Below are 19,155 nucleotides of genomic sequence, written 5' to 3' on the forward strand. Positions count from 1 at the left end.
ATTAGGCTACGACTGATTGTGTGTGCTTATTCAGAGAACATAAAAACATGAAAGGTCTACATGAATAGGAACCAGGCAGTTCAGATCCTCTAAGGGAATGCTTCAAAAAACATCCATAGCGTTGAATATTGCATCACTAAATTCCAAACCTTTTTGGAAGACATTTCGAAAGAATGTTCTGATCAGAGGTTCTCAAGGTTCAAATCGTCTACATTTTCTTGCGGTCCAGTTCCGATCTCTTAATGCAGGTATACAAGTGCTTATTATCTGGCCCAAGGTTATGGTGATATGAAGTAGAAAAAAATTAACAGGCATTTGGGTGAGAAACCCAAAACCTGGAAAAAAAATCGAAAGCATTGAGACTAGTGTGGTCAAAACCATGTGATGTTTACTGCATGCCCAAGCTCAGTTCATTATATAGAAATATGAATGCTTGCTTGAGATGAAGCGTCTGCTTTATAGAATGTATAAAATATGGAAAAGTTGAAAGATGATTATGAAAAGGAAACTGATTTTGGATGCTCTGAATAACTCTGAACCTGTGCTTCATTGAATCACTTTTTTTTTTTTTGAATATTTTCCAAACTGACCCTGAAGAACATAATGATCAACAAAGAGCTGGAATTTAATGGCACTTTTGGGTACCAAAAAGTACCAGATCTGAAAAAGGCAACCTTGTAATAAAATAGATTTGTAAAGGTTACACTGCAGGATATAAGCCTTTGCTTAGCAGCAAGACCAGATTACACTGGACAGGCAGGTGCATGGATAAGTCTGTGGAAAACGTAGTTTAGAGACAAAACGACAACATCTGATTGTTTAATGAGGAGGATGAAGATCAAAAAAGGAAACACATCAAACTACTGCAGTCATAACATGTCATATATGAAACATAAGGAAAATTTTTAGCATATTTTATAGCTGCCCTAGGAACTAACTCAATCATCATTACTGCAAGAGTAATTGAGTTTGTCTGTACAGTGGCTTTAGAAGTTTACAGAAGAACGTTTATACTCTAAAATTATCTCCCAACTTATTTTATGCTTCTTTACCTATGCTCTCGGAGAAAAGCGGCTCTTCAAAAGTTATTTAAGGGTTCATTGGATGATTAAAGGATCTTATTTTCTTAAAATGGTTCTACTTTGACATCTTTCAGATAGAGAAACACGTTGTTGTACGTAAAACGGTTAAGGGTTCCCCAAAGGGATAACCAAAAAACAGTTAAGAGTTGTAAATTTTCCAAGAATATTAATAAGAGTAAGGAATAAAATCCTTTTTCTGTGCTGTTACAGGAAAATAATCAACAATGTGGTGTGATCAGGCCTGTAATTACTTTCCAATAACAGTACATCCCAAAGAGTTTTATTCCTCTTACACCACAGCAATTTGTCAACAATAACCAATTTTTAATTATTGATTAAAGAACAACACGTCATATTTCTTTTTATCCATTTCTAGTTACATTTAAAGTTGTGGAACATCCCTGAAACAAGTTCCTCTTATTACTTACATTATAACAGCTATGAAGAGTCGTTCCCTCACCAGACTCTCTCTAAAAAAAAAGCAAAGCTTTCCATCCTAAAGACTTTGTCATGTCGAAAAGCTACAAGTTACGGCTTTACCTCTGACTGTTACGAAGCATGGAGACTCCTTCGAGAAATGTTAGAGAGCATCTTCGAGAACATCTCGTCACAGAAAACTTAACTACACTGCCAAAAAGAACGGCCCGGCCAAAAAGAAAAAAAAATCGCACACATTAATATATCATTGAACCACCTTTAGCTTTGATTATGGTGCACATTCGCTATGCCACTCTTTCAAAAACTTCATACAACGTCACAACATTTATTTCCATGCAGAGTTGCATGAATTTTTTGCCAAGATCTTGTACTGACGATGGGAGAGTCGAACCACTCCATAAAGTCTTTTCCAGCACATCCCAAATGGGGTTAAGGTCAGGACTCTGTGGTGGCCAATTCATGTGTGAAAATGATTCCTCATGCTTCCTGAACCCTGATTTTATGCCCATGCCATCAGGGAAGAAAAAATCCATTGATGTGATAACCTGGTCATTCAGTACATATAGGTAGTCAGCTGACTTCATTTTATTGCCCCATGACATTGCTGAGCCTCGACCTGACCAACTGAAGCAACCCCAGATCATAACACTGCCTCCAGAGGCTTGTACAGTGGCCACTATGCATGATAGATGCATCACTTCCTACCCTGACACACCCATCACTAAGGAATAGGGTAAATCTGGACCTATCAAACCACATGACCTTTTTCCATTGCTCCAGAGTCCAATCTTTATGCTCCCTAGCAAACTGAAGCCTTTTCTCCTGATTAGTCTCACTAACAAGTGGTTTTTTTATGGCCGCCCACTGTTTAGTACCAATCCTGTGAGTTCTCATCACATTGTGAGTGTGGAAATGCTCTTAATTTCACTATTAAACTTGGCCGTGAGTTGTACTGTCGATTTTTTACGATTTGACTTCACCAAGCATTTAAGTGATCTCTGATCATGGTCAGTCAGGATGTTTTTCCAGCCAAATGTGTTAATAATGCATCGGACAGTTCTTAACCCAATTCCAGTTATTTCAGCAATCTCCTTAGTTGTTTTCTTTTTGCTTGATGCAGGCCACACATCTTTTCCATGAGCATGGGATACGTCTTCCAGCAAGGTTGTTAAAGAAATGAGAAGCTACTAACTGCATCAGTTAGGGTTAAAAGAATTGTTATCAGCTGAAACACATTAATCACTATAGTAATTATCCAGTCAACAGCTCTTAAGTATTTGCTGATATAATCCAAATGGTGACTTCGTTTCTAATGCTGTGTCTATGCACAGAGGCTGGATAGGCTACAGTCTGTCCAATGGTTTCAATCCAATAAAGAATACTGAGAACCGCCTATTTTCACAGAAAGAGGCATTTTGACTGACATGACAGATGACCAGCCACAGCCCATTTCCTGTAGCCCGTCAGATTATCTCTTTTACTTACGGTTAACTGCTTCAAGCAAAACTTTAAAATTACTTTCAAAGCTGAGATTTAACGAACTTTTATCAGTCCGACTTTGAAAAGAAAGTTTGTCCGCTGAAACCTGGCATGGAAGTTCATATACACAGAGGTGTGAAAGGCCAATCAGCCTGCAGCCTTCAAGATCCTGGAGATTGTGGCTAAAAAAGCGTACAAAAGAAATCACAAGCTCTGAGACTAAAATTACAAACCTGGTCCATTATCAAGGACTGTTGCAGTCTGTAAGTCCCTCCCTGGTTTGGCTTCGTCCTAACTCTATAATTTAATTTATCCCAAATCATTGGCTTACACAATCTATTCTTCTGGTTCTAGTGTACCCTCTGTGCCCTCCTGAGTGCACGAGTGATAAGCTCTGTAATGTTCTACCCTTGTTCCTATGTGACTGCAATTTCCATCAAAGCTGAAGACATATGTTTTCCTGCTAGCTTTCTCTGTGACTAAACGGGTCTCTTTTATCTATGCCTTACTTACATCCTTTGCGCAAACTCATGGCATTATTATTATGTTAACAGTTGTTATACAGTTTTGCAATTCAATTTATAGCATAATGTGTTCTCAGATGTAACATAGACAGGATTCTAGATGACCTAAACAAAGCTTTATGATGCACAAGAGTTGTACAGAAGCAGATTTGTGTAGTAAATATACCTTCTGACTCTCCTTTTAGTCCCTTCATGAACCAGTGGGAGTTTGGAAAATCTTCAAAGAAATCTTGCGTGTATGATTAGTGAGATTATTGATTTACATTCAGTGATGAGTGGTTTTTTTTTTCTCATATTACTTCCATATTGCATGTTTTGTTTTGGGTTTTTTTTCATATCCATGTCACAAGACAGTGATACAGTATACACTGGAAAATGCAGCCAAGATGTTAAGAGTTAAGCAAAACATTTTGGACCTGACTCTTCCAATTTCTGTCCTCTAAAGTATGCATTTGATTTGCTAGAAAAGAGACTGGAATATATTACCAAAAAGATGAACTGTAAACATCTCGAGATCTCTTGGCACGAACAAATGCAATATATCGGAAAACATTCCGATTTCAGGATATATGCGTATTATTTGTCATTTTTCATATGGGTGTCTCACCTCGGCTGTAGAAAAACTCGTTGAATCTCTTTTAAGTGTGAAATTGGGTACAGTAGAAAAAAAAAATCTATTTTATACCATCATTATCAAATGTGTGTTTCTGTATTTATTTATTTTTCTCATTCCTGTTTATGTATTCCATCTCTTTGAGTCCTGCTTTAGTTTATTTATGACACTGATGAATCATTCATCAGACTCATCTCTCACTGTCTTGCCTTTTCTTTTTTTGTCTCTCTTTTTCCCATTCCTTCTTTTATTATTTCAGAATTCTGTTGAAGCTTGAAACTTACATATTGACCACTGGTAAGGCTTCCTGGCCAATCAGAACGAGTGCTCTCAGAAGCGTGTGCTCTGATTGGATTGTGTAGCCCTTTCCTCCGTCTTCTCCATTTGTTTGATCCGAATTCACTGTAAATCTGTGATGTTAAACTTTTCCTTTCGTATGAGTCCTGAGAAAGGGTGGCACCTGAGAATTCTCTTTCTGTTTGTGTTCTGTCGATTCCTTTTGTTGTCCCTTTGTCGGCCATTTTGTTTTTCGTTTTTTTCTGCGTTACAGTATAACTCAGGGGGATTCAACTAAGATTTGTGAAAGTCTAGCTATAAAACATTTGCTTGCAAAAGAATAAGAAGCTAACATTACTGAATGGTGACAATAGATACCATTTAATACTTAACCATTAATGATTTGTCTATGACTATAAATAAGACACGCCAATTTGAAGTGGTTATGTTTTGACGTTTGACTACACAGACTGTTTGAATTTGATACACTAATTACCCCTTTACTAATTAAATCAGAGAGGTTGAATAAAAGGAAAATCTGTGAAAACTCTTACCGTGCTGACCTGGATCGATGAGCTGCCTTCAGCTAAATAATTTACATAAATGCACGTGATTGGCTGCAACTGAGGATCCATTAGTGAATCCGAGCTGGTTCATGTTTATAAAACTAGAATCGATGAACTATAGCCATATTTCCCACACATTTATGGGCTGTGCTTCAATATTTTTTCATGTGCTTGGTTTTTTTAGTCAGCTGAAATACTTTCATCCCCATCTGCTTCTCCAGTTAACAACCCCTGGTATAGCTAATCGCTTTTTTTGTCATTGTAAACCTATGTTCTGACTAGCAAGTGACAAAAGCTACGTTCACACAGAAGGCAAACGTGGCCCAAATCTGATCTTTTTCTTCAAATGTGACACAGATTTGTTACTTGCGTGGCTATATGAACAGCAAAAAACACTGAATCTGATGTTTTCAGTTCCGATTCAGGCCACTTTCATATGTGGTACTGAAATCCAATACATATCCGATATGTGGCAAAGCGACCTCTGTCTGAAAAGGCAGATCAGAATTCATACGACTTTTTATTACGAAAATCCAACTAAACATTTGTAGTAATTTCATCGTGAAGGAAAGATGGAGCATAACAGTGAAGGAAGATTTCAGTGGAGGGATAGTGAGGTAGCAGACCTCATCAACATTTGGGGATATGTCGCTATACAAGCAAAATAAGAACGGCACATATTGCAACCGCTCCATGTTTGAAGAGATCTCAAAAGAAATGGCCGCAGGCAGCCGTAAGAGAACCTGGCTACAGTGCCAAAGGAAAGTTAAAAGTTTAAAGAAGCAAAATTTAAAGAAACCATGGATGCGAACCAAAAAAGTGGCCATGGCTGAATAACGTGTCCTTTTCACAGCGTGCTTGAACGCATCACGTGGCACATTGTTAATTTGTACATGCAGGTCAGTTTAGGAGCGTGATCTAATATCAGATATAGGCTATAATGAAAACATAATGTGAACAGCTTAACAAAAAAATCGAATTTGGTCAGTAAATCAGATTTGGGCCACTTTTGCCTGCTGTATGAACGTAGCCAAAGAGATATTCACTTTCTACATGGAGCCGATTCCTCTGACCAATCCTATGGGGCATGTGATCCGATATTCCTTCAGTTCCCCACTTACTGTTTGACAAACAATTTGCAGAAAAGCTTATAAGCATGCTTTCACCTTATCCTGTCATAAACAGCCTCTCGTTAAATGTGTATAGAAATATTATAAAGAAACATAAAGCTTGGGAGGAAGTTGGTGCCTCCGGTGAGTGGATGACGCTAATACAGTTAGCTTGGTTTGCTAATCTGTCAGTAAACTAGTGTGAAGCCTAGCACATAACGTGTAACTCAAACAACCAATTTTCACACTGATAAGTAGCTTTAGAAGCTATATCATAGCTATTACTGCTTCATCAGAACTAGAAAAAATGCTGAACGCCCAGTGGACGCCCACAAGCAACAACCGACACGAGCAATTTGTCACTTACTAGTATGAACATAGATTAAGATAATGACACTTCCATGATGCACTTTCTTTCTCCAGCCCATGACTCTCCTCTCTCTCTCTCTCTCTCTCTCTCTCTCTCTCCGTCTCACTAATGATCTCGGTTTAATGTCATGCTTTACTGTCACTGTAGCGTGGAACTCAGTATAAATGATTTACACACAGTGTGTGAGTTTGTGAGTGAGTGAGGATGACCTTAACGCATAAATGGCATCTGTAAATGGTTGTGAATTTCAGCACTAAGTACAGCCTAGCAGACGCGAAGACGTCGAGGCGGCAGCCAGCAGGACATTTGATTCTGAGCGAATAATGACCCGTGCTCGCGGCTTGTTTATATTCCGCTCTTGCTGATGTTCCAGTCCAAATACAAGCCACTAAAACGACAACATCGTAATGTCCCTAGATAATGTAAACTGGCTTCAGTCATTAATGGGGTCCTGTATAATTCTTCTTCTACTCTCTGTGTTTGTGTGAATGCTTCTTTTTTTCTTGTAGTAATTTTTCCTTCCACCCCCTTGTCGTTCTGCCTCTTTTCCTCTGTCTTTCTCTCACTCGCAGATCATGGGTGATTGGCGCTATCGCTCTGCTGTGTCTGCTCGGTCTGACGTGGGCTTTTGGTCTCATGTACATTAATGAGAACACGGTGATCATGGCCTACCTCTTCACCATCTTTAACTCCCTGCAAGGGATGTTCATCTTTATTTTCCACTGCATTCTGCAGAAGAAGGTCAGCATCACACACACACACACACACACATACACATCTGTTAGTGGGTCAAGACTCACTATCTCACTTTCATAACAGCATACTGTTTATATTACTTTCCTGTTAGTTACTGAATAATATGCTTGGCCTTTAAAGGGTTAAAAGTGAATTACTAGTACACTAAGCTACCACTACCCATTGTGTCTCTGTCATATGTTTGTTTTCTGTCCATTACTATGAATTTACATGTAATAAGCCATAGAATAAATTAACAAATATTGCGATTATGCAAATTTCCACCTTGGCTAAACTAAACCCAATGGTGGAACTAGGCTTAAGGTTAAATGCATATCATAATTTTAAATAGTACGTATCAGAAAAGTGCACACCCATTTGTTGGGAGATCGTGAGTAGATGGCTACATGATGCCAGAAAAATTGGCTGTGCTGTCTGGGTGGAGAGATCAATCACAGCAACTTCGCTGTCAGCAACATTAGCCAATCATGAGTGCCTGTGAGCTCATGTATGCAGAAGAGGGCAGATAGTGCTTTCCTCTGAGTGTGTGTTACGCTGCCCTGTGATGTAGTTAGCATGCAGTTGGCCGGCTTCACTTGTCTCAGAAGAAGCATATATTATCCTTTACTATCCCCAGTTGGTTGCTGTTGTGTGATGAGCTGGCTGGTGGGTGGGAATTGGCAGGTTTGGGGAGAAAAATGGGAAAAGAAAACAGGTCTTGGTTTCAGTTGAGCATTAATAAAGTTTTGAGTTTGCAGGGGCAGTATTAGAAATTAAAACTTGTCAGATCTTCTCAAACCTTGGTTGCGTAAAGTCCCTTGGGACGTGTCTGCGATTTGATTTGCCCATTGAGATGTACTTATGAAATGTTACAAATTTCTTGGCAGGTCATGTACAATTGGCAACCACAGCTGCGCAAACAGTAACATGGCGTCTGTCTTAACTTTGTTAAAAAGCAATTACAACCTTATTATTGCAAGTGCAAGTGGGAGTCTGGTTCTGATAAGCCATGTTAATGCTTGAATGGAGAGGTTTTTGGATCCAGTGATGCATTTAGAGTCCCTGACGCTTAATAACTCAATCGAGGGAGTGAGCTTGTGTGTGTTTCTGTGTGTGTGGCCATGAGCTGTTGATGCATTTATACCAATGGAAAGGTCAGCCAGCATGCTAACTATTAAAGTCAAATAAATAAGATGTCTGTTTAATTGGCTGTCTGATTACAACACTTAATTGTTCTCACACACACACACACACACATGCGCACACACACGAACACACACGCACACACACACACATACACATACACACACACACACCATATATTAGTCAAGAAAGCAGGTTTTTGTGTGTATGTGTGTGTGTGTGTGTGTGTGTGTGTGCTTTTGTTTTCAGGTGCGGAAGGAATATGGCAGGTGCCTTCGTACACACTGCTGCAGTGGGAAGAGTGTGGAGTCAACCATTTCAACCTCCACCAAGACCAGCACAGCACGGACACCTGGACGCTACTCTACAAACTCTCAGGTAGCACACACACACACACACACACACACACAGTTCCAGCGTGAAGCTCATTACAAAAGGAGCGAAGTTGATTATTTTCTAATGAAAACACACCCCGAAGTGTTTTATTCCTTGTATACGACAGCAATTTGCCAACAATTCATTTTTTTCAATTAAAGAATGACACATCCATTTTATCCGTTTATAGATACATTTAATGTTATGGAATTTCTGTGAAAAAGTTAGTTCCTGTTACCACTTACATTGTAACAGCTCACAGTACACAGTTGTTTCCTCATGAGCCACTCTTTTTTTCTTTCATAAAAACGAAAAGAAACGCAGCTTGTCACGTTACCAAGAAACTATAAAGTGTCCTGAAGACCTAAAGTTACAGCTGTGCCTTTGACTGTTACGAAGTGCTGACGCTGGAGACTCCTTCAATAAATGCTAAATAAATAAATAACTTCACCATAACAACAATTACACACGTTTTTTTTTTTTAAATCTGTTTATATGGAGAGTCCCATAAGTTACAACAGAAACAATAACATATAAGAATAAGCTTTATAAACCGTGCAGCTGCAATACTGCCAGAGCTGCTGTCATAGAAAATTAATCAACCCCTTCTGACCAATCAGAGTTGAGCATTAAACAACGCTGTGGTGTAATTTATATTACCAAACTGACAAGTTAATCTATGAACCTTGTTAATTCCTTCCTGCCTTCCTCCTCTGTTGTATCTATTTTTTTCCCCCACTTCTTCTCGTTATTATGAACCACTTTCCCATGCTCTACTCAAAAATAACATTCAACCTTTCATCCCATATAAACGAAGTATTGAAAGATCCCAGGAAAATATTTTCCACAGTATTTCCACAGTACTGTGGGATTCGGTAGACAAAAACAAGCTGAATGTTTCAGAGGATGACAGATGGTTTGATTTTCTTTTCATATTAACTCTTGTCTTTCACTCTTTTCTCTATTCTTTATTTCGTTCTCAGAGTCGTATTCGGAGGATGTGGAACGACACGGTGAGGAAGCAGTCCGAGTCGGCTTTCATCACGGGAGATATCAACAGCTCAGCTACTCTGAACAGAGGTAAGGCATGCATGCACACACACACACACACACACACACACACACACACACACACAGATGATTTCGGATCCAGGGTACGAGCTAGATCCTGATCTAGACCAGGATAAAACACTTACTGAAGATAAATAAATGAATCATCACACACACATACTGGGATTTTTAGTGATTTATTTTTTTTGCAAATACAGAAAATAACAGAGAAGCGACCTTTTGACCACTGCAAGTGATTTTTGCAATCTGTCCTGCTGTTCTACAAAACTGTGTGTGCTAGCTGGTGTGTGTGTTGTGTGTGTGTGTGTGTGTGTGTGTGAAACAAAGATACTGGAACAGCATCAGATACAGCATCAGTACTTTTTTTTTTCGACTTGCTGATATTGAATCCCCCTGCAGTCCAACTGCAATGGACATCTGTTGTGTGCACGCGCATGTGTCTGTGTGTGTGTGTGTGTGTTTTCTGCTTACCAGCAAACTCTGTCTGTTTTGGTTATGCTTGATATCCCTGAATGGTAATCTTATTTTCTCCTTTACGCTCCTTTTTTTTTTTTTTTAAGAAATAAGCAAAGAAATAAGTTCCTCATCTAGTAATAAAAAAACAGATTTTTTTTTTCAGAAATCTGTAACATATACTCATATATTCATCTTAATTGCACTGCACTTGCCCTGTAGTTATAGAGTATCTGATCATAAAATTCACCTCCCCAGTGTCTATTGCTCGTTTTTATGTGCTTGTTGACTTCCCTTCGCAACTCAGAAGGGCTCCTCGTCTACAATAATGAGTGGCCACTCGAAGCACATGAAGAATAGCGTAGTGTGGAGCAGATTATTCACCAGGGACACACTCACTTGGCAGCAAGCAGAGTGTATATAAAGCAGTTTCTTTGGATATTTGTAGTGTTTACTGAGGTTATAGCTTATATGCTTATATCCCAGTTGCATGTCACTGAGGCTGAATTCTGGAAAACAGCCAAAAAGTCTTTCTGGCAATCAGATGGTTTAAGAAAAGCTAAATATATTTCACCAAAACAATGGGGAATTGTTTTTATTTAGTCTACTTTGCGACCTTGCCTTGGCTGTCTTCCTGAAAACATCATGTATAAGGAGCCAGAACGCTGGAGTAAAAACATTCAGTCTACCTAAAGATGTCCATAACCTCGCTAGCTAAGTGTGACGTCCTCTGAGAGAGTGTCAGGCTTTGATCAAGTGGTTGGATAGCTATGTAACCATAGCGAAACAGAAACTGTCAAAATGTGTGCCGTCACATCATCAAAACAGAGAAAAGCGCTTACACACTCTGTTCTAAAATGACATTAATTAGAAGAAGTGTAGTCAACAGAACTGACTGAATGAACCAACGACTGTTTCTCCACTGATGTTAGCGTGAACAGAGGAGTCGAGTGACGAGACGACAATGAGGCTCGTGTTTAAAGTGACTTTTACCTCAGCTGATGAGACAGACTGATGGGGATGATGCTGATCACCAAAATGAGAATGTTTCCCATTGTAAACTTCTAATTCGTGAAAATTTGGCAGTATTGCTGTCGGTCGTCCATAAGTTGGTCTTTCTATCTTTTCGCTTTTGTGGGAAGACAAGACTTTTAGAAGCTAGAACTTCTGTTTCTGATACATTCCACAGAGAAACATTGCAGTCCAGGAGGAAAGCCTGTAGTTTTCAGAATTATATGTAGGAGAACATGTCAAACGTTCACCATGTCAAGTGTGTGATCAATTGAACTGAGAACTTTTCTTACAGTTGGAGAAAAGTAAACGCCTTGTCGTGTCAGATCCACATATAACTGGAATGTCTAAAGCAAAATCAGGTTGTCTACTAGCCTACTAGCATTCACAACTGAGCATAATACCAGCACCAACATGCAAGTATATCAGGACGAAACAGTAATATGAATACACCAGGACCGAGCGCCACACACTGCATCCCCCTGCTGGAGCCATTAGATTTTGCCAAATCTCATTAATAGCCCAGATGGATATGATAAATTGAATGTTTCTGTCAAGCCAGAAACCTGCATGTGTCCATAGAAGGTTACCAGTTGAACCCTCTCATTTACAGCATGGGAGATGCTGGCAGGGTGTTGAGAGGTTTGAATTTCACTTACGAACAAAGGCATAGAAATGATCAAAAATTCTTTCTTTGTTATCAAGAATCTGACTTACAATTTCAGCATGGATTTAAAAAAAAAAAAATGACAATGTGGATTAATTCGGGACTGCCCTCTATTCACTTGGAGAGCACTGTAATTATGAAATGCTACATAACACGCTCATACAAGACCCAGCTAGTAGCAGTTTTAACAGAGCACATTTGGAGAAAGCAAGAAGCATGGCTAGGCAATTAGAAGAAGTGAAATGACAGCACAGTAGTTTGTAGTGAATTAATTGCAACTGTGAAGGGAAACTGCTCAGTGGACAGGGAGTTCAAGAGCAGTGCAGCAGCAAAAAAGGGAAAACTTATTAAACAAACTTCAGCAAAGCTAGAAAGCAACACGTGGCATAAATTCGAGACTGTTCCCCCACATAACAGCTGCTAGTGCCAGTTATAGAAACTGTTGCCCTTTCTATATTTTCTAGGATAATTGATATTTTGTTCTGGAGTTTAAATGCTATTCCAAAGGAGGTGTTCAACACCTGAAGAAGAAGAAACATCTTCCACGGCCTGTCCAACAACAAGCCTCTTTCTGAAAAAGGACAAAATTTTAATGTCTAGTTTCAGAAAGCTTAACTTAGTAATTATAAGTCTAGAGCTGGTTGCATGGCTTGCATTACAGTTGCATTAGCTGAAGGACCATAAAGAACTTTCAAAAGCTTTGTCAAACCAGTGTAATGGAAGAGGAACTCTATCACAATGCACAGCTTTGCCATCATTGGGTGACTGATTGGGGTGCAGGAATGATGGTTTGTCCAGTTACACTATATTGCCAAAAGTTTTGGGACGCCTGCCTTTACATGCACATGAACTTTAATAACATCCCATTCTTAATCCGTAGGGTTTAATATGGAGGTGGTCCACCCTTTGCAGCTATAACAGCTTCAACTCTTCTGGGAAGGCTTTCCACAAGGTTTAGGAGTGTGTTTATGGGAATTTTTGGCCATTCTTCTAGAAGTGCATTTGAAGTCAGGCACTGATGTCGGACGAGAAGGCCTGGCTCGCGGTCTCCGCTCTAATTCATGCCAAAGGTGTTCTGTCGGGTTGAGGTCAGGACTCTGTGCAGGCCAGTCAAGTTCCTCCACACCAAACTCGCTCATCCATGTCTTTATGGAGCTTGCTTTGTGGACTGGAACAGGAAGGGGCCATCCCCAACGGTACAACGCTTGAATTCACTGAGCTCATGAGAGCGACCCATTCTTTCACAAATGTTTGTAGAAGCAGTCTGCATGCCTAGGTGCTTGATTTTATACACCTGTGGCCATGGAAGTGATCGGAACACCTAAATTCAATGATTTGGAGGGGTCTCCCAAAACTTTTGGCAATATAGTGTATGTGTTGATCTGACAAACTGAACATGGCATGATGTCTGGGGTAGGATCTCTTGCAAGCTTGAGGTTTAGCTGAATGTGACTTTGATCAAAAGTCAGGAGGTAAGGTCGGTCCTAAATCATATCTTGAAAGTAGTTAGTTTAAAACTAAACCACAGACACTTAAGGTACATCATAAATAGTAGCGTGTAGGGCTGTAGTCAAGACTGCGATTGTCAAGTCCAAGATAAAGACTAGCCGAGATCGAGTCAGGACCAAGTCTTAAGGGGGTTGAGGCCAAGTCAAGATTGAGTCCAAATAAAAGCAAGATCAAGACCAACATCTGTCAAATTCTTTTCAAGGCCAAATCTTTACTTCAAGTAGTTGGCTTAATTCATGCATTGCACCAATGATTATGCTATGTTTTCTAGAAGAAGGAATTACTTTTTGTAATACTTTTTGTATACTCTGTGCATAGGAAAAAAAAAAAAACAACACAACCATTACTTTTAGGTCAAGGTCAAGACTATATTTAGTGAGAACCAATGCCCAAGACTGAGACAAGTCCAAGCAGAAATGCCAATAAATCCGAGAAGTCTAAGTGAGTACAAAAAAGTCTTGAGACTGGACTTGAGTTCTACAGCCCTGGTAGTGTGTAAAGTGATCATATATCAAAGAGAATGACGTATTTCACCATCAGCAGCCAGTCAGAAACACAATCTGACATAAGCAGGAAGTAATACATCCTTTTATGAGACAGCAATTAATGTCTGTCTTTTTTCACTACAATGTATTTACATCGTTATATTTTAACCCTTGATAAATGATCAAAAAATGTGGTCACTCAATTTATCTGTCTATTGTATCTGTCTAGTAGTATGTGTTTATTCTGATGTTTGTGCTTTAGTGGAACAAATTTAACATTTAGCATTTTAGTAATGAACCAGACCAATGAAAAACAAGTATCACCTGTAGACTCATTCTACATTTGAATATGTTTGAGAACAGTATAATATTACATTTATGGTAAACGTAAAAAATGATTTGGTGTATACTACCTTGTCAGTATCTCAATTTGATGCCATTTTGCACAGAAAAGACCTCACTACACTGGCTGATGGCACTCTTTTTGACCTGTTTAGTGTTTTAGCGCTACATGGATAATGTGTATCTTGGGAACAGCACAAGTCCAAAATTTTGTCATCACACAAAATTGACATATCTGATCTGTCAAAGACTGAGGTCCACTTTCTTGGGACTAACCAATCAAACCAAACCTGAGAAAAATGAACACTCAGATGTGAACGGGAAGCTTTCTTGGCCTGCGCAGTCAGTTAGGGAAATTCATCCCCCATCTAGCTGAGAAACATCACTTGGTTTGGAGACCAACCAGGCTGGAGATAAGGTGTCAGTGGACACTTTTTCTTTTGGACCAGAATAATTATTTTACAAAAATTGCTAGAGAATAGTGTCCTGATTGGCTAGCACTTCCTGATGGAAATCACAAACCTCTCCACAGTCTTTTGGGAGCACAAGCATCAGACACTGCATCCCTTCAAATTCAATGCTTTAGATTGAGGTACTGGAAGGCACAGTGGTGCAGCAGGTAGCATTGCCACTTCACAGCTCTAGGATCCTTGGTTCAATCCTGAGCTGTCTGTGTGGAGTTTCCTCTGGGTTCTCCAATTTCCTCCCCTTCCCAAAAACATGCTGACTCTAATGTGTGAATGACTATGTATGGTGAGGTGCAATGAACTGACCTCCCATCCATTGGTGTATTCCTGCCCCATGCCCAATGTTCATGGAGTAGGCTCCATATCCAACCTTACTCTGACTAGGATAAATTGTTACTGAATATGAATTATGCTCAGCAATAGTCTATTGTATCAAGGAAGGACATGTGAAAGCTAGTGAAAGCAAAGCCAGCAATACAGACACAGAGCTGATGGAAGGCACAATATCGATGTAGACATGCTTATGAATAATTTGTCTACAAGCACTTAATACCTCAACAATCTAAAAGAGCACCTTCAGGCAGGCAGTGTTTGTGAACAAGTTATGAAAATGTGCATACCGAGATAAATGTCACGGACCACTAAAGCTATACTGTTCAAGATTACTCAGAAAAGAAACAAGATTCATGATATCTACTGCAGTAAAGAACACCGTTCTCTCAAAGCCCCACAAAGGTCGTCAGTGGGAATGGGAGTGGGCTTATGCACACTAAAAGGACAAAATTATCTGTCATGTATGAGTAGTATGCAGGTGCGTATGTTAAATGGTTGTAAAAAAAGAACACACTAAAGATGTGCCCTTTTTACTAGCTTACCAGCTAGTCTCCTAACTAGCTGATTTGCTAGCTAGCTAGGTGGGAAACTAGCTAGAAGTTATTACATTTCATATATGGGTGAAATACCGTCATAAAATTTGATTTGAACATAGCAAATCATATATTTTTATAAGTATGAATTTTATTACATTAGATTGCACTGACATTTAGGTAATTCTGCTCTTGAAGTCTGCAGTCATATTGACCCACTTGCACAAGTCTCAGAAGGATCATTTAACAAACTTCACATGAGCAGATACACTATTGAATGGTGACAGGGCTTGGCTTCACAGATTTGTATACAGATGTACTGTCCTGTTGTCTGCATCATTCTAACTGTTGTGTCTTTCCCTGTTTGTGTCTGTTCTGTTCTGTTCTTTTCATTTCTTTTAAATGTTCTTTTGCCATCTATCTCTTTTTCTTTCCTTCTCTGTTTCTGTCTGTATGTCTGTATGGATTGTAGGTACCATGGCTAACCATCTCATCTCTAACGCCTTGTTGCGTCCTCATGGCACTAACCCTTATAACACATTGCTGGGAGAATCTGCAGTGTTCAATAACCCCTCTGCAAACATGTTCAACACACAAGGTTTGATGGGCACACACACACACACACACACACACACACTCAAAACTGGTTTACACACACTTGAAATTATGCTGCTTACTCTTTATTATAATAGTAGTGGTAGTAGTAGTGGTAGATGCCCACCCCGGGTCCATATTCACAATGACCCTTGAGGCTAAAAGTAGCTCCTAAGTTGCCAATATACATGTATATATATTGTATATATACACTTTAATAGGAACATCTGCTAATTCATGCAACTATCCAATCAGCCAATCATGTATGCAGTTAAAAATCAGAACATCAAACATCAGAATGGTGAAAAAATACAATGTCAGTGACTTTAACTGTGGCATGTTTGTTGGTCCCACAACAGGCTGGTTTGAGTTTTTCAGAAACTGCTGATCTCCTGAGATTTTAAAGACTGGTAAGACTGTTTGAGCTGACAGGGACGCTGATGTATCTCAATAACCACTCTTTACAACCATGGTGAGCAGAAAAGCATCTCAGAATGCTCAAACTTTGAGGTGGATGGGCTACAACAGCACAAGGCCACATCGAGTTCGACTCATGTCAGTCAAGAACAGGAAGCTGAGATTACAGTAGGCACAGGCTTCATCAAAACTAGAAAAACTAGAAAAACATTGGTCTTTTTTCCAATATTCAACGCTTCCTGTTATTAGCTGTCAGGATTGGAACCCAGTGTGGTCTTCTGATGTTGTAGCCCATCTGCCCAGCTTCAGCAAGGCGTTTCCACCTCTCACTGGATGTTTTTTGTTTTCCACTCCATTTTTATGTAACCTCTAGAGAGCTCGTGTGTGAAAAACCAAGAACATCAGCAGTTTCTGAGCTACTCAGATCAGCCCATCTGACACCAGCAACCATGCCATGGTCAAAGGCACTGAGATCCCATTTTTCACCATTCTGATGTTTGACGTGAAGCTCTTGACATGATTGACAACCTCTTTCCAAAATTCTTGGGTTTTAGTCTGTTACATAAGATGGGTGTGTAAATCAATACTGTAGGGACATGTAAATTAAATTAAAATCCTGTCATTAATTGATAATTAATATGGCACACACTCATAGTCAAACTTGTAAATAAATGCTCACGCACAAGCGTTCACACGTTTTGTTCTTTGTGAAACATTCTCATTGGTTGGGGAAACTGAAGAGAAGCCCCTCCCACTCCAGTGCAGTGATAACCACACCAAACTTTAAGTGATTTCAATGGAAAGTTATTAGCATTACAGGATCTGTATGCATTCGCTTTTCATTTCTGCATTTTTTGCATACACAATTGTATAATATTAAGGGTTAAATAAAACAACCGGTTATTTTATTTTTCTTTATTACACCTATGAATCTAGCGTGCAGCTCTCTGTGAGACTTGGTAGGATAGATATTGCAGGTGTAATGATAATAGTCACACAGCTTATATTACGCAATTTAAAAAAAAAAAAAAAATAGATACTGCTCCAGTTCCACTATTCTACTAATAAAAATATTGAGGACGTGGTGAGCTGACTAATAGATTTGCCTTAAAGGCAAGTGCGTGTTTTTAGAAGCAGCTGGAACGTTATTGCGTGAGTTACACAGGTAATGAAATTACACCCACATGAAGGAGGCAACTTGGTCAGTGTTTAGCCAAACTGATCATTTATTAAGACTATGCCACACCAAGTGTTATATGTAGACTCTGAGGTAAGAGTTTCAACAGTTTCAAGCCAATATGATTTGGATGACAGCACAGTTGTTGCACTAAACCCAGAGAGGAAGGCGAGGAAATGTGATCACAAATGCGTCTCTGCTAGAGAACACCATTAATATAAGCAGGCATACAAACTTTCCTGAGAAGAAATAATCTGAGAGCAGCATCATTTCTAGTGTGTGTATACAATCACACACACACACACACACACACACACACATACACACACTCAAACTGCTATAATGCTCTGTACAAATGCAAACACGCCAACATCTGAAATGTTGTGTTGTTCTTGTTTAATTAACAGAATGTATGCTTTTTTTGCTGTCTTAAGTGTTAACTGAATGACAGCACATTCTTTAAAACCCTTCTGTACAAGGGTTCTAATATTATTCACTATAGACATACAGATTGTACTGAACCTCCAAAACCTCACATTCTTTCTTTTTTAAAGAATGTATGCTCTTATTATAATATGTGCTGGCTATAATATCTGTTAAAGCTGCCCTGCCCTTTGTCTTAACTATATATTTTGTCCACTGTGTGCATACCATTAACATTTTCTATGTAACCATGTCTTTTTCCCCACTCTCTCCTTTGTGTCTCTTTCTCTCCCTCCCTATTTTTCTCTCTCTCTCTCTCTCTCTCTCTCTCTCTCTCTCTCTCTCTTTCTCTCTCTGTGTGTTCATGCTGATGTGCAGCCTCCTACAGAGATTCAAGTATGACTCATTTTCTTTTCATTACCTACATCATCAGCTCACAGTTCTCTCTCCTGTCTTCTTTTCTGTCTTCTCTTCTCTTCTCTTCTCTTCTCTTCTCTTCTCTTCTCTTCTCTTCTCTTAATAACAGCTTATCAGAAAATGTTCTATTAAAGCTACAGTGTGTAAGGTTTTTTTTTTTTTTTTTTGGGTAAAAATTAAAAACATGATTTTCGGGTCAGGAGAGGAAAAAAAAAGCTTTGCTGTTTTTTTGAAATGATGTTCCAGAGCTGCCGTGCGTTGCACTGGCAATCTTGTAATACTAATTCGCTGTGTCTGTAAGCCAGCGCTGTGTCAGGGGTGTCGGCTTGGATTTGGCATGAAGTTTGTACGCATACGTCATACGCCAGCTTAGATGTGTCATCATGCCCCAACTTTAGGCACGAAAGAAGTCTGACTACACAAAAAACGACAGCGACAGAGAGTGATATTACACTCTAAGAGGAAAAGGATTCAAGACTAATAGAGTTTTACCATCTCTAATTTGGTGGGAAGCTAGTGAGTGATAGATTATAATCCACCAAATTA

At 39.2% G+C, this 19,155-nt stretch overlaps 1 protein-coding gene across 4 annotated transcripts in view; it reads left to right on the top strand.

Annotated features, from left to right (window-relative positions):
* The window catches only part of adgrl3.1 (adhesion G protein-coupled receptor L3.1), a 176,866-nt gene that overhangs the window by 154,206 nt on the left and 3,505 nt on the right, over nt 1-19,155 (top strand). The window contains exons 19-23 of one of the 4 annotated variants that reach the window (XM_026943023.3): nt 7,030-7,198; nt 8,585-8,713; nt 9,694-9,790; nt 16,054-16,179; nt 18,571-18,588. In XM_026943023.3, the coding sequence (XP_026798824.3) occupies nt 7,030-7,198; nt 8,585-8,713; nt 9,694-9,790; nt 16,054-16,179; nt 18,571-18,588 (539 nt within the window). The remainder of the gene's footprint in view (nt 1-7,029; nt 7,199-8,584; nt 8,714-9,693; nt 9,791-16,053; nt 16,180-18,570; nt 18,589-19,155) is intronic. The other 3 variants (XM_026943024.3, XM_026943025.3, XM_026943026.3) reach the window with 3 other exon arrangements.

This window comes from Pangasianodon hypophthalmus, chromosome 28 (assembly GCF_027358585.1).
Source record: "Pangasianodon hypophthalmus isolate fPanHyp1 chromosome 28, fPanHyp1.pri, whole genome shotgun sequence".
NCBI lineage: Eukaryota > Metazoa > Chordata > Actinopteri > Siluriformes > Pangasiidae > Pangasianodon > Pangasianodon hypophthalmus.